The sequence below is a fragment of the Bos indicus x Bos taurus genome, chromosome 11 (assembly GCF_003369695.1).
Source record: "Bos indicus x Bos taurus breed Angus x Brahman F1 hybrid chromosome 11, Bos_hybrid_MaternalHap_v2.0, whole genome shotgun sequence".
Lineage (NCBI taxonomy): Eukaryota > Metazoa > Chordata > Mammalia > Artiodactyla > Bovidae > Bos > Bos indicus x Bos taurus.
In genome coordinates, this window is record NC_040086.1 from 100,332,835 (window position 1) to 100,347,258 (window position 14,424).

Here is a 14,424-nt window from a genome sequence, read left to right on the forward strand (position 1 = left end):
TCTGGGCCTCAGTTTCCCCATATGTGTAACCAGTGCCCTTGGGGCCCAGTGACTTTATTCTGGTCCGTGGTCCACCGTCTGTGCAGGACAGCAGAGTTAGCCTTGGCCGCCAGGGGGCGAAAGGAGCCGGTCCTGTAATGTGGCCAATGTCGCCACCTGGTGGTGGGTCGGAGGGAACAGGACCAGCCGGACTGGGACCGCTGGGAGGAGACCTCGTTCAGGCGGGACAGAGGTGGCTATCCAAGGCAGGATGGTCCACTGGAGAGCTGCTTCCAGGAGCTGGGTAAGGCCAGGGAGCACCCAGCTGATGCCTCTTAAAGGGGCCATCATCTCAAACCCGGCTCCTGTAGGATAATCCTTTGCCAGCCATGTGGTTCCTGCTCAGTCCCCAAACATTCCCTGAACTGTGTGTTCACACAACGGGGACACAGGGTGAGGTACCCAAGGTCCCTGCCCCCCACAAACACACAGCCCTCAGCAGCCACAGAACCTCTTCAGGACAAAGCCCCAGTTCATCACCATGGTGTCCAGCATCCCACTTAATCCGGCCTCTGCACACTGCTCCAGTCTTAGCCCCCAGGACTAGCCCCCCACCCGGAGCTGCAAACACACATCATGCTTCCCTAGCCATTCAGACCTTTGACCCTTTGCACACGCTGTGTCTGAGATGCCCTTTCCCCCGTTCATCCATTGCCATGTAGTTTGCTTATCACCTCTTCTTGGAAACATCCTCTAGGTCCAGGCAGAACCATCTACCCTGCCCTCCTTACATCCCAAATCCCCCACGCACAGCCTTCTCTTACATCCTATCACCCTCTTCATGGACATCAGTGGCTATGCTGTCTACTTCTGCTTTATTGACTACACCAAAGCCTGTGACTGTGTGGATCACAGCAAACTGTGGAAAATTCTTCAAGAGATGGGAATACCAGACTACCTGGCCTGCCTCCTGAGAAATCTGTATGCAGGTCAAGAAGCAACAGAACTGGACATGGAATAACAGACTGGTTCCAAATCGGGAAAGGAGAACGTCAAGGCTGTATATTGTCATCCTGCTTATTTAACTTATATGCAGAGTACATCATGCAAAAATGCTGGGCTGGATGAAGGACAAGCTGGAATCAAGACTGCTGGGAGGAATATCAATAACCTCAGATATGCAGATGACACCATCCTTACGGCAGAAAGCGAAGAATTAAAAAGCCTCTTGATGAAAGCAAAAGAGGAGTGTGAAAAAGTTGGCTTAAAACTCAACATTCAGAAAACTAAGATCATGGCATCCAGTCGAATCACTTCATGGCAAATAGATGGGGAAACAATGGAAGCAGTGACAGACTTTATTTTCTTGGGCTCCAAAACCACTGCAGATGGTGACTGCAGCCATGAAATTAAAAGACGCTTGCTCCTTGGAAGACAAGCTATGACCAACCTAGACAGCATATTCAAAAGCAGAGACATTACTTCGCCAATAAAGGTCCATCTAGTCAAGGCTATGGTTTTTCCAGTGGTCATGTATGGATGTGAGAGTTGGACTATAAAGAAAGCTGAGCACCGAAGAATTGATGCTTTTGAACTGTGATGTTGGAGAAGACTTGAGAGTCCCTTGGACTGCAAAGAGATCCAACCAGTCCATCCTAAAGGAAATCAGTCCTGAATATTCTTTGGAAGGACTGATGTTGAAGCTGAAACTCCAATACTTTGGCCACCTGACTCATTGGAAAAGACCCTGATGCTGGGAAAGATTGAAGGCGGGAGGAGAAGGGGACGATAGAAGATGAGATGGTTGGATGGCATCATCGACTCATCATGGACCTGAGTTTGAGTAAGCTCCAGGAGCTGGTGATGAACAGGGAGGCCTGGTGTGCTGCAGTCCATGGGGTCATAGAGTCAGACAAGACTGAGCAACTGAATTGAACTGAACTGAATGGATCCTCCTCCCACTTCTACCTTCCCAGTCTCAAGCAAGAACACCTGATAGTCCTGAGCATGTTTAGAAATTTATTCCTATTTTCTTTAGAGTTTTTCTGGGAAAGGCTACTAAGTTTTATCAAGTGTTTTCTCTAGCATGTATTTATATGAGCATATGGCTTTCTCTCTTGGTTTACTAATTTTAATGAATGGAGAATATAAGAGGACATCTCCTGGGGGTGGGGGAAGGGAAGGCTTCTCTCTCAAGTGATGTTTGCGGATGAGACACAAATCCTTGGTCACAAATATCAGGTTAGAATCTCTGCTTTGAGAGCAGAGAAAAGCCAGCAGCAAAAGCAATTTTTAGAGTTAATGGAACCGTGCAGACGTAAGGAACCATTGTAGGATCCTGCCTAGGGTGACTTCACTGCTGGGAGGAAACATGCAATGGGAAAGACCGGATTTTTAAAAACCCGCATGTCCCCTTTTATCTCAGGACTTGAAAGGCACTGGGGAGAGGTTTCCACGTCAGCAGCCATTGAAACCTCACAACCGCGGTAATGAGCCTGTATCACCACCCATCCCATTTTACAGATGAGGACACTGAGGCTCAGAGAGCCAAGGTTCTCCCAGCAGAGCCAGGGCAAGGCAGCCGCGGGGCTGAGTCCCCAGCCGGGCACTCCCGGGCACGTCCACCAGGTGGGAGTGAGCGCCCAGGGACGGAGCGGTCGGGAGGTGGGGTGCTGCCCGCCGTCCGTCCCTCCCTCCCGCAGTGGGGCCCGCCCGCCGAGGGGAGGCGCGGTCCGCGCCCACCGGAGGAGCCAGACCCGAGGCGGGCGCGCAGAGCCGGGCGCGCACGGCTGAGCGCAGGGTCGTCGGGGGTTCCCCGACCATGGGCACGGCGGCGGCGCTCCTGCTGAGCCTGGCGCTCCTGGCGCTGCGCGCGGCCGGAGCGGGCATGGGCGCGTGTTACGACGGCGCGGGGCGCCCGCAGCGCTGCCTGCCGGTGTTCGAGAACGCGGCGTTCGGCCGGCTCGCCGAGGCCTCGCACACGTGCGGCCGCCCGCCCGAGGACTTCTGCCCGCACGTGGGTGCCCAGGGCGCGGGGGCGCCGTGCCAGCGCTGCGATGCCGCCGACCCCGCACGCCATCACAACGCCTCCTACCTCACCGACTTCCACAGCCAGGACGACAGCACGTGGTGGCAGAGCCCGTCCATGGCCTTCGGAGTGCAGTACCCCACCTCGGTCAACATCACCCTCAACCTTGGTAAGCGCGCTCCGGAAGGGAAGCGGGGGCGGGGGGGAGGAGGGGGCGGCACTACCGCCCCCTTGTCCCCTTTCCCACCATCGCGGGCTACAGGTCCCCTGGGTTAGCTATAGGATCCAGATGGGGGGCAGGGGGCGTTGCTCAGGAATGGGACAGCGAGTCCTGGCCTGCTGCAGTCCATGGGGTCTCAAAGAGTCCGCTGCTACTAGGCGACTGAACAACCACCACAGCAGGAATGGGACCTATGTCCGGAGCTATCTGAAAGGATAAACTGATGGGTGTCCCTTGGGTCTGGGAGGGGTGGGAAGCCTCCTGGGAGCCCTTTACAGAGCAGTGGATTTGGGTGCCAGAGCCGTGCCCAGATTGTCCATCCTAGACCCAGAGCTGTTCTGGGTGAGGAGGGGGGTGACCCATCCGGGGTCAGCTGGTCGGCTATCTGGGGCCTAGGCTCCTCGTCCTGGCTTAACGGGTGCCTTCCGGGGTTCAGTGAACCCCTAAGGTTGTGTGCCGTCCCTGGGGGTGTTCTCGGGGATGGAGCCAGCCTGTTCATCCCAGGGAGGGTTATCTTCAAGGCAGGAGCCAAGTTTCACCGGGCTGCCGGGTAACGGGACCGGATGGCCTGGCCCCTCTGCTGTGTCCAAGCCTCCCTCCACCCAACCCCAGGCCAGGGCACAGGAGCCCTCGTGTGTGTGTTCACTAGTGGCCAACTCTGCGACCGCATGGACTGTAGCCCGCCTGGCTCCTCTGTTTGTGGGATTTTCCAGGCAAGAATACTGGAGTGGGGTTGCCATTTCCTACTCCAGGGCACCTTCCCGACCCAGGGATCGAACCCATGTCTCTTGGGTCTCTTGCATTAGCAGGCGGAGTCCTTACCACTGCAGTGTCTGGGAAGCCCCTTAGGTCCCTGGCAATCAGAATCCAGAGTCTGGACCCAGCCCTTCACTCCTGGCACTGCCCCCATTGCAGGGAATGGAAATAAAACATGCCCTCCTGGCCCCCCACCCCCTCCAGACCCCTCTCAGGGAGGGAGTGTTTCAAACCGTCCCTACTCCCTTATCTGTGGGTTCAAAATCTCCCAAAGCTTTGAGAACTCAGAGTATTTTTATACACTCATTTTGGCTGCTCGACCTGCCCTGAGGCTCTTTATAGACCTTGTTGATCCTAGAGTGAATAGTCATACGTTTGGTTACTGAGATGTTATTTGAATATGGCTGTTGGCCCCAGACCCAGCTGGGGGTGTTAACACAGTCCATGGTAAAAGGACTGTATCATCTCTCCAAACTCTGGAAAGTTCTGAATTCTACACTACATCCAGAGCCTGGATAAAGAATTACGGGAATGTATCCCTATTTTTCAGATGAGAAAATTGAGGTTCAGAGAGGTTAAGTCTTTGGCCCAAAGACAAAGAGCTGCTCAGTGTTACCGGCCTCTGTGTACATCCAAGAGCCGAGCATAAACTCCTTGACATGAGTTCCACCCACCTGTGGAGTCTGTTCTTCCCAGCTCTGGGTGACAGTGCCTTGGGGAGGGCTGGGAGATGGGACTGAAGTGGTGGGTGGGGGAACCCTGAGCCTTCTCAGAAGAGCAGGCTGGTGCTGACTGCCACCCCAAGAAGCTCAGTTGCTCTGGGGTCTTGACGGGCCTTGACACCTCCCATTGACCTGCCAGGCCTGCCAGGTGGGGCTTGTCGATGGAATGGGACAGCTGGGATGGGGCAGGGTCTCTATCCAGGAGGGCAACAGGAAGCCAGTGTGGGGAGAGAGGCTGGGGGAACTGGCTGGACTGGCCTGGCAGGACCCCAAGGCCACAGGAGAAGGAATCTGGGACTGGGTGGAGGCTGTGGGAGACACTGTGTTCCGTGACAGAGGGTGTGGGGTTGGCTGATGTGGGGCTTGTGTGGGTGGAGCCCAGGGCAGGCACAGATGAGGCGGCAGGGGCGGGGAGCATCGGTGAGTTTCATCTGGGGCACTTCCTGTTTATTCTCGCTGTGTGCCGGGCCCTGTGTGGGGCGCGCGCACACGCACACACACATAGACACACCATACACATGTGCACACATGGTCACACACGCTGCATGCACGCGCACACACACACCACACACACGCACACACACACATGCAATACACACCCCGCACATATGCACTTACCACACACACACACACACGCACACATATACACCATACACCACACACACCACGTACCACACACACACACACACACATGCACACCATTGTTCTTCCCATTTATTCTCGGTGTGTGCCGGGCCCTGTGTGGGGCACACACACACAGACACACACACCTTGTTCTTCCCATTGTGTTGTGTTGTACAGCACCAGGCAGGCAGGAGGGGCTCTGGAAGGCTCTGCACAGTGAATGAATGAGTGAGTGACAGCATCACCTCCTCCATCCTGTGCTCTGGGCCCAGCTCAGGGCTCTCTTTTGCTGCCTTGAGGACTCAGAGCAGGCTTTGCCCTCGGGCTCAGCACAGCCACTCGCTGCGCGACCACCACCCCCTCCCCATGCCCTGTCAAATGGGGTGAGAGCCGCCCCTCCTGGGGTGGTTGTCCCGGCCCCCTGGCTCAGGTCGGCCCAGTGCTTACAGGAGCTGGGGCCGTCCTTGTGTGTGACCAGGGGCCTCTGCTCAGAGCGGCTCAGGCTGCGGCTCCCCTTGAAGGCGGCCTCTTCCAAAGGGCTTGAGAAACATTCGCCCAGCAGGCTCCCAAAACACGTCCTGACCCTGGGTTCCGTCTATGCAGGAGGGGTGCTAGGGACCCACAGCAGCCCCGGACGTGCCCCGTCTTTGGTTCCATTCCACTTTGGTTCTCTCTACCCCGAGCCACGGATGGCACAGTAACGGGGAGAACAGGTCTGGGGTCTTCAGGAGCTCCCAGTGGGGGCCCGATCTCAGAGGAGGTGGTTGGGGGAGCCTCTCCCAGCCCTCGGGCCGCCTCTACCGACCTCACCCCCTCTCTCCTTGGGTGGCAGCTCGGGAGTGGGGGCCCGGGTCTTCTGGAGGGAGAGGGGTGAGGGGCGGGGGAGGGACAGGCGGCCGTCAGCCCTGGAAGGAGGTCGCCGCTTTCCCAGCCCCCCGCAAGCTTGCAGACATCTGCTCCGAATCCCCGAGTCCAGTCGCCCAGCTGAGCCTTCCTGTCTGGGATGAAAGGCAGCGGTGGGGGCTGGCGGCTCCTCGGCCTCCACGGAGGCCCTGGGAAGTGGACAGGCTGGAGCCGGGGGTGGGGAGAAGTGTGAGGGGGGAGGTGGATGTTCATCGGGGGATCCTTCCCATGTGCTGGGAACCCCACCAAGCCTGCACCCCCATCCCAGCACCATCTGAACCCGTATAGACAGGGAAGCTGAGGCTCTGAGCGTGAAATCAGTGCCTAGGGTCCCACCGGCTACCTTGGGACCCTCCCCACCATGCTCTTGCCCTTCTGGAAGGTAAGCGTCCAGGTTAGGCCCGTCAGAGCCTCAGCCTTTGGCTAGGCTCCGGTCAGTGGGGTCTCCCTTCTGCTTGTCCATTTTCTTAAATTCCCGAGAACCTTCTGGAAGGACCCTTAAGTCCCTGAGCGGGTGAGCCCTGAGCCCCCGAGCTTGGGGAAGGCTGCAGGGGTGTGGGGGATGGGCTCCTTGCTGGGGGCTGCCCAGGGTGGACCAGTTCTCTGGCATCCAGCATCCGGTCAGCATCTGCCCTGGCATCATGGAGCAAGAAGATAAGCTAGGCCCCTGGAACCGTGTGGATGAAGATTTACGCTCTGGGGACATACCCAGAGTGGACCTCCTAGAGATCTGAAGGGTGGCGGGAGCTGAGAAGGGAGGACCTTCCAGGTCAAGGGAACTGCACAGGGGGACTAGGAGGCCGCTCTGTGTGTTCTTGGAACCGGCGGTCTGGCCGGCCAGAGTGGAGGGAAGGAGAGGACGGCGGGGCCTGGCCCGGTGGGAGCTGACGTCAGAAGGACCTGCCGGCCCCTGTGGAGCCCGACGCGGGCTGCGTCTTCTGAGCCTGGCTCCACTGCGTCTTCCTGTCGAGTGGGCGTCCGTGTTTGCATTGGACCAAGTCGTCCTTCCTTCTCCCTGGGGGCTCTGGCTGGAATGCTGGGGCCCCAGGCAGGTCAGGGGGTCAAGGCAGCAGCCACGACTAGCTTCCACCACAGAAGCGGCCCCCCACGGCCCTGGGCCCAGCTGGCCCTGGCCGCCTCGCCTGGCTCTGGGCTCAGGATGGACCCGGCTGTTGTAGGAGCGGGAAGTCCCCAAACCCAAGAGGATGCAGGCAGCCTCCGGATCGCCCCCTCTCCCCAACTCTGGCCGCGTCACCTCCACGTCAGCAGGGCCCATGATGGCCAGAGACTGCCTCTCTCCTCTCGGTCTTTGCCTTTGCTGTTGCATCGGCCGGGATGACTTCCTGTTCCCGCCTTCTCTCGGATCACCCGTATCATTCATAAAACAACCGAGTGCCTACCACGCGCCGGTCCCTGTACCAAGCCCTGGGGATGCAGCAGTGGACAAGCTGCTCTCTCCCCTGCTAGGCTTTGAGGTCACCTCCTCCAGGAAGCCTCCAGGTTCCGGCACTGGGCAGAGGGCCTGCCTCTGTGTTCTTGCAGCCCTAACCTTCCCTTGTCCCAGTTTAGATCATGAGCTGAGCTTTTGGTTCGTTCGTGTCCATCCCTGGCTCCAGGCTGCAGGGAAAATGCCCGTTTTCACAGCTGTCCCCCAGCACCCAGGGCAGGGCGCCCTGTGCACTGGCGCTGTTGGTTGGGTAGGTGAATGGAAGAGCAGCGAGCGTTTAGTCACGTGTGTGCCAGGGACTCTTCTAAGTGCTTTGCGGTCATTTATTCACGAATCCATCTTACTGTGATGCCCGTTTTGCAAATGGGGAAACTGAGTCACTCCGCTCCAAACACACACCCAGTTCACACGAGGGAGGTTAGGTATTTCACACAAGGCCACAGAGCCGGTAAGCAGGCAGCGGAGCTGGAATGTGAACCCCGTTGATGACGGCCGCATTGTGTTCCTCCCAGGAACAAGGAACCTGTGGATGAATGCGTGAATGAATGACCACCGACCCCCCCAGCCTTCCAGATAAATCCCGACTCCTGAGCTGTGGCCCCGCCCTTCCTCCTGGCCCTGCCTCTCCTGCCCAGCCCGGGGCTCCAGCCGCTTCACCCCGTCCCTTCCCCTGCTCTCTCTCGGCTCCCCACCAGCCCTGCCACCAGCTGTGCCCTCTCCCCGTCTCATGCCCCCTGGCTTTGTCAAGTGGGGTCATGGTCGACATTTGGGGCTCTGCCTGCACCTATAGCCCAGGCTCCCACCTGAGCCCTTGACTGGGTCATTCAAGCGTTCACCGGAAAGTCAGCCCTTGAACGTCACGCGGGGTCCGAAGATAAAGGCGCCGTGTAAACCATGCCCGTAGCAGCGTTATCCACAGTATCTGGAGCCTGCAAGTAGCCCGGCGTCCACCCATGAGTGAACAAGCGAGATGTGCCCGTAGTCACACAACGGGATGTTTTCAGCCTTAAAAAGGAAGGACACCCGGGTCTGACCCCTGCTGCTACGTGGATGAACCTCGAGGGCATTATGCTCAGTGAAATAAGCCAGACACAGAAGGATAAACGCTCCATGATTCCACTCATAAGAGTCCCTAAAAGAGTCACGTTCATAGAGATAGGAAGGAAAATGGTGGCTGCCAGGGGCTGGGGGCGGAAAGAAGGAGTTAGCGTTTAATGGGTATGAGGTTTTGGGAGAAGGAAAAGTTCTGAAGATGGAGGGCGGAATGGTTGCACAACAATGCATATGTGCTTAATACCAGTCATTCATGTGCTTAACAATGATTAAGATGATAAGTTGTATGTGTATTTAAAATTCAAAAGTAAAAGCATCCTTCTTTCCCCTGGTGTCTCACCTACCAAAGCAAGGAACTCAGGAATCAACTGCAGTTCTTCCCTCCTCATCCTCTGACTTCAGCGTTCACCAGATCACTAGACCACTCTCTGGAAGTTTCCTTGTCTTTGCCTCCCTCCCCATCATGCCCACTCAACCCCTCACGTGTTTCCTGATTTATTGCAACGGGCTTCAATATCCTGCCACGTCTCTTTGCAAACATGTATTGGAAGAAAAACTATGACGAACCTAGACAGCATATTAAAAAGCAGAGACACCACTTTGCCAGCACAGGTCCATATAGTCAAAGCTCTGGTTTTTCCAGTTGTCATGTTCGGAAATGAGAGTAGGACCATAAAGAAGACTGAGTGCTGAAGAACTGATGCTTTGACATTGTCGTGTTGGAGAAGACTCTTGTGTGTCCCTTGGACTGCAAGGAGATCAAACCATCAACCCCAAAGGAAATCAACCCTGAATATTCATTGGAAGGACTGATGAAGCTCCAATACTTTGGCCACCTGATGCAAAGAGCCGACTCATTGGAAAAGACCCTGATGCTGGGAAAGATTGAAGGTGAAAGGAGAAGGGGGCGACATGATGATGAGATGATTAAATAGCATCACCAACTCAATGGATATGAGTTTGAGCAAACTGGAGGGCACAGGAGCCTGGCATATTGCAGTCCATGGGGTCACAAAGTGTTGGGACATGAATTAGCAACTGAACAGCAATAACAACAACATTTCAGTCACATCTCTGTTCAGACTAGACCTCAGAATCCTTCTTAACACAAAGCCATAGGAAATAATCAGACAAAACCTGTTCACTCTCTCCCCAGGTTAGACAATAAACTTGGCAATTTTGATCCATATTTGGGGTTTAGACTCTCGGCCCAAAGATGAGGGAACTGTCATGGGCCCAGCCCTGATCCAGCCAGGCTGTCATGGTGTCTGGTGCCGTGACAGACACCCAGCTTTTCACGGGGATTCTAGTTCTAGTTTAGTCGCTCAGTCGTGTCCGACTCCTTGCCACTCCATGACTCCCAGCATGCCAGGCCTCCCTGTCCATCACCAACTCACGGAGTTTACTCAAATTCATGTCCATCGAGTTGGTGATGCCATCCAGCCATCTCATCCTCTGTCGTCCCCTTCTCCTCCTGCCCACAATCCCTCCCAGCATCAGGGGCTTTTCCAATCACTTCATGGGAAATAGATGGGGAAACAGTGGAAACAGTGTTAGACTTTATTTTTTTGGACTCCAAAATCACTGCAGATGGTGACTGCAGTGACTGCAGCCATGAAATTAAAAGACGCTTACTCCTTGGAAGGAAAGTTATGAGCAACCTAGATAGCATATTAAAAAGCAAAGACATTACTTTGCCAACAAAGGTCCATCTAGTCAAAGCTATGGTTTTTCCAATGGTCATGTATGGATGTGAGAGTTGGACTGTGAAGAAAGCTGAGCGCCGAATAATTGGTGCTTTTGAACTGTGATGTTGGAGAAGACTCTCGGGAGTCCCTTGGACTGCAAGGAGATCCAACCAGTCCATCCTAAAGGAGATCAGTCCTGGGTGTTCATTGAAAGGACTGATGCTGAAGCTGAAACTCCAGTACTTTGGCCACCTCATGCGAAGAGTTGACTCATTGGAAAAGACATTGAGCTCCAAATTGCCAAGAGCTAGGCTGATTCATTAGAAAAGCCCCAATGCTGGGAAAGTCGAAGGCAGGAGGAGAAGAGGACAACAGAGGATGAGATGATTGGACAGCATCAGTAACTCAATGGACGTGAGTTTGAGCAAGCTCCGGGAGATGATGAAGGACAGGGAGGCCTGGCGTGCTGCAGTCCATGGGGTCACCAAGAGTGGGGCTAACACGGGGTGGGAGAGGCAGAGAACCGTGGACAGCCAGGCCCCAGGAGCCCTCTGTGGCGCCCCTGCAGGCCGGGAGCGGCTCTCCCCACCTGGTTCTCATGCCCTTGATGGGCAGGGCAGACACCCCCGCGTTTCCAGCTCAGCTCCCCACCCTACCCCCTCCAGCCCCATCCCCAGGCCACTGCGCCCCAGATGGCTCCAATTAAAGGGCTTTGTTTTGTTTCCATTTTCCCAAAATAAGCCTCTCCTTCGGAGCTCCCTGTGCTCGGTCAGCGCCGGATGTGGGCCGGCCTGCTTCTCTGACTGCCCTGGTGTCATTCCTGTCGGGCTTTATGGCCCAGCTGGCTGGAGAGGACAGGGCCGGGTGCCGCTGGTGCTGGCTTGGCTGACTTCAGCGGTTCTCAGGGGGCACCGGCACCCGCTTCCTAGGCAACCCCTTCTCTCTGAGCCCTGAAAGGAGGGGTGTCTGGTTCGGCGACTTTGGGGCCGACAAGCCTGCGGTCGAGTAGAGACTCAGCTGTTTTCCACGTGACCTTGGGCGAGTCCCTGTCTTCTGCCCAAGCCTCGGGTTCCTCGTTAGCGAGACGCACACAGCGATGGACACGTTCGGGGGTCTCTGAGATACAGTGTACGTAGAGCACTTAACAAGGTGCCTGGTGGGACTTCCCTGGTGGTCCAGTGGTTAAGACCCCAACCTTCCGATGCAGGGGGCACTTGGCTTGTGGCCAAAAATACATAAATGCAAATTAAAGAAGACTTAAAAAAATAATACAAGGTGCCTGGCACATAGTAGGTACTCAGTAAATGGCGGCTGCTGTTAAACAGACTTATTCAGAGGTCGTGAAGAGCAGAAACTCTGTGACAGCCTCAACCATGTTGTCGGGCTTGCCTGTCTCCACTTGCTCACTGGATTATACCCTCCTAGAAGGTGTTAATAAAAATCATGCTTCATCTGGCAAGCATTTATGGAGCACCTACTGTGTGCTGGGCTTCCTAGGTGGCGCCAGTGGTGAAGAATACTCCAGCCAGTGCAGAAGACCTAAGAGACCCAGGTTTGATCCCTGGAACGGGAAGATCCCCTGGAGGAAGAAATGCCAACTCACTCCAGTATTCTTGCCAAGAGAATCCCATAGACAGAGGATCCTGGCACGGGCTATAGTCCATGGGGTCACAAAGAGTCGGACATGACTGAGCATCTGAGCACATACTGTGTGCCGGGAAGATCCCCTGGAGGAGGAAATGGCAAGCCAACTCCAGTATTCTTGCCTGGAATATTCCATGGACAGAAGAGCCTGGCAGACTGAAGTCCATGGGGTCGCAAAGAGTAGGATACAACTGAGTGACTGAGCACGCACGCACTGTGTGCCAGACACGATGCTCAGCACTGAGGATTCACTGCCCCTGTCCCCAGGGTCACAGTCTAGTGGGAGGGACGTGCAGGTCTTTACAGAACAGGGTGAAGAGACTCGGGGAAGCTGGGGAGCACCAGTGAGACACCCAAACCCACAGCCTGTGGATGAATAGCCATCAGCAAGGTTGGAAGAAGGTGGTTCCACCCAGGACTCAGGCTAAGGCATGTGATCAGTCTGCTAAGCCAGTGGGATGAGCAGGGATGCATGGTAGCCAGCCAGGTGAGGAGCAGAGGGAACAGCATTCTAGGCAGAGGGAACAGCATGTTGGGTGGCTGGGAGGTGGGAGCCATGTGGTCCTGAGCAGTGTCGGCCCCCCCCCACCCAGTTAACAGTTGGGGATGACACCAGTGTGTTCCCAGCTTTCTTGATGGGAGCACAACTGTCTCAATCACCTAAAGCCCTACCGGCCCCACAGCTTGCAAGGGTCTAGGTCAAAGCTGCAGTTTTCATTCTTGTTGCTGCTTAGAAGACCTCAGTTCCTTTCCCAGCCTTTGGGCTGCCTTTGGCAGGAACCTTTTCATCACAAAGCAGGGATTACCCTGCTTTCTTCGCCCTTCTAATTAATTCTTGTAACAGAAAGTCGCTGCCGTGCCTCTGTGATGTTCCTGTGTCTTCTCTCGCCTCCTGGCTTGGCAAGGAAAGGGAAAAGCCATGATGTTTCCTCGCGTGTTAAGTTCCTCGTTTGCATGAAATCTCGGTGGCTGCCTTTTTCCAATCACGCTTCTCGCTGCCAGCTACCTTTTAAGTGGCTCCAAGCTCCCCTCCTGCGAGGTGTCTGGCTGGATGTTTACAGAGGAGCCTGGGTCGGTGGACCCAGGGCAACCTCCACGAACATCCTTTCATGAACGCACGTCTGGGGCAGGTCCCCACCTGGTTCCAAGGCCTGACGCCTGCTCAGAACAGAAGCCGCCACCCCAGACACTGGCTCTGTGTGGGACACATGCTTTCTTTTAAGGGACTCGGAGTGGCAGTGCCAAGCTGTGCTGTAACTTTGAAAAACATCTTAAAACAGAACATGGCAAGGCGGTTGCTTTTTAAAATTTTTTTTAAAAAATTTGTGTTTTCTCCAGTTTTTAAATTAGAACAAGCTTTGTGAGAAAAAAAAAAAAAAAAAAAAACTGGGAAAATGCAGAACAATTGAAGAAGGAAGAAGAGTCCCCGAGTCCTCTGCCCTGAGGACAGTCATGCTTACGCGTTTGATGTCTTTCTTTTCTGCCTCTTCTTCGGGGATTTTTAAATATCATCTGATGATTCCGAATGTAGGATCGTTTGTCTCCTTTTTTCATTCAGCATTTTGACTTTCCCACGTAATATAAACTCATTGTCAACTGTTCCGGTGGATTCAACCAGCCTGTGAGTTTATGCTCTACAATTTATTGAACCCTGATGGTTCCAGTTTTTCCCCTGTTATAAAAGCAGTTCCTTGATGAACTAACTCCTCGATTTAGGTTCAGTGCCTTGTTTGACTTCCCAGAAGTGGGATTTTCTTTTCTTTTTTTTTTAACCAAAGACCGAGAACATTTTTATGGCTTTTCATCTGTGTCGCCACGCTGCATTCCCGAGGGACCAATACATATACTTTGGCCCCAATTTTTCTTTTATTGTGGTAAAATGCACATAACGTAAAATTTATTACCATAACCTTTTTTAAGTGCGGAGTTCACCGGTATTAAGTACTTCCACGTAGTTGTATAACCATCACCACCATCCACCCACCGAACTTTTTCATCTTCCTGAACTGAAACTTTGGGATTGGAATGAAAACTGACCTTTTCCAGTCCTGAGGCCACTGCTGAGTTTTCCAAATTTGCTGACGTCCTCAGTGCAGCACTTTCACAACATCATCTTTTAGGATTTGAAATGGCTCAACTGGAATTCCATCACTTCCACTAGCTTTGTTCGTAGTGATGCTTCCTAAGGCTCACTTGACTTCACATTCCAGGATATCTGGCTCTAGGTCAGGGATCACACCATTGTGATTATCTGGGTCGTGAAGATCTTTTTTGTACAGTTCTTCTGTGTATTCTTGCCACCTCTTCTTAATATCTTCTGCTTCTGTTAGGTCCATACCATTTCTGTCCTTTATTGAGCC

General features: G+C 54.4%; 1 protein-coding gene across 1 annotated transcript in view; it reads left to right on the top strand.

The window, feature by feature from the left end:
• Positions 1-2,721: 2,721 nt before the first annotated feature.
• The window catches only part of LAMC3 (laminin subunit gamma 3), a 67,574-nt gene continuing 55,871 nt past the window's right edge, over positions 2,722-14,424 (top strand). Inside the window, exon 1 of the mRNA XM_027556589.1 lies at positions 2,722-3,176. Within this exon, the coding sequence (XP_027412390.1) occupies positions 2,801-3,176 (376 nt within the window). The 5' untranslated portion in view covers positions 2,722-2,800. The remainder of the gene's footprint in view (positions 3,177-14,424) is intronic.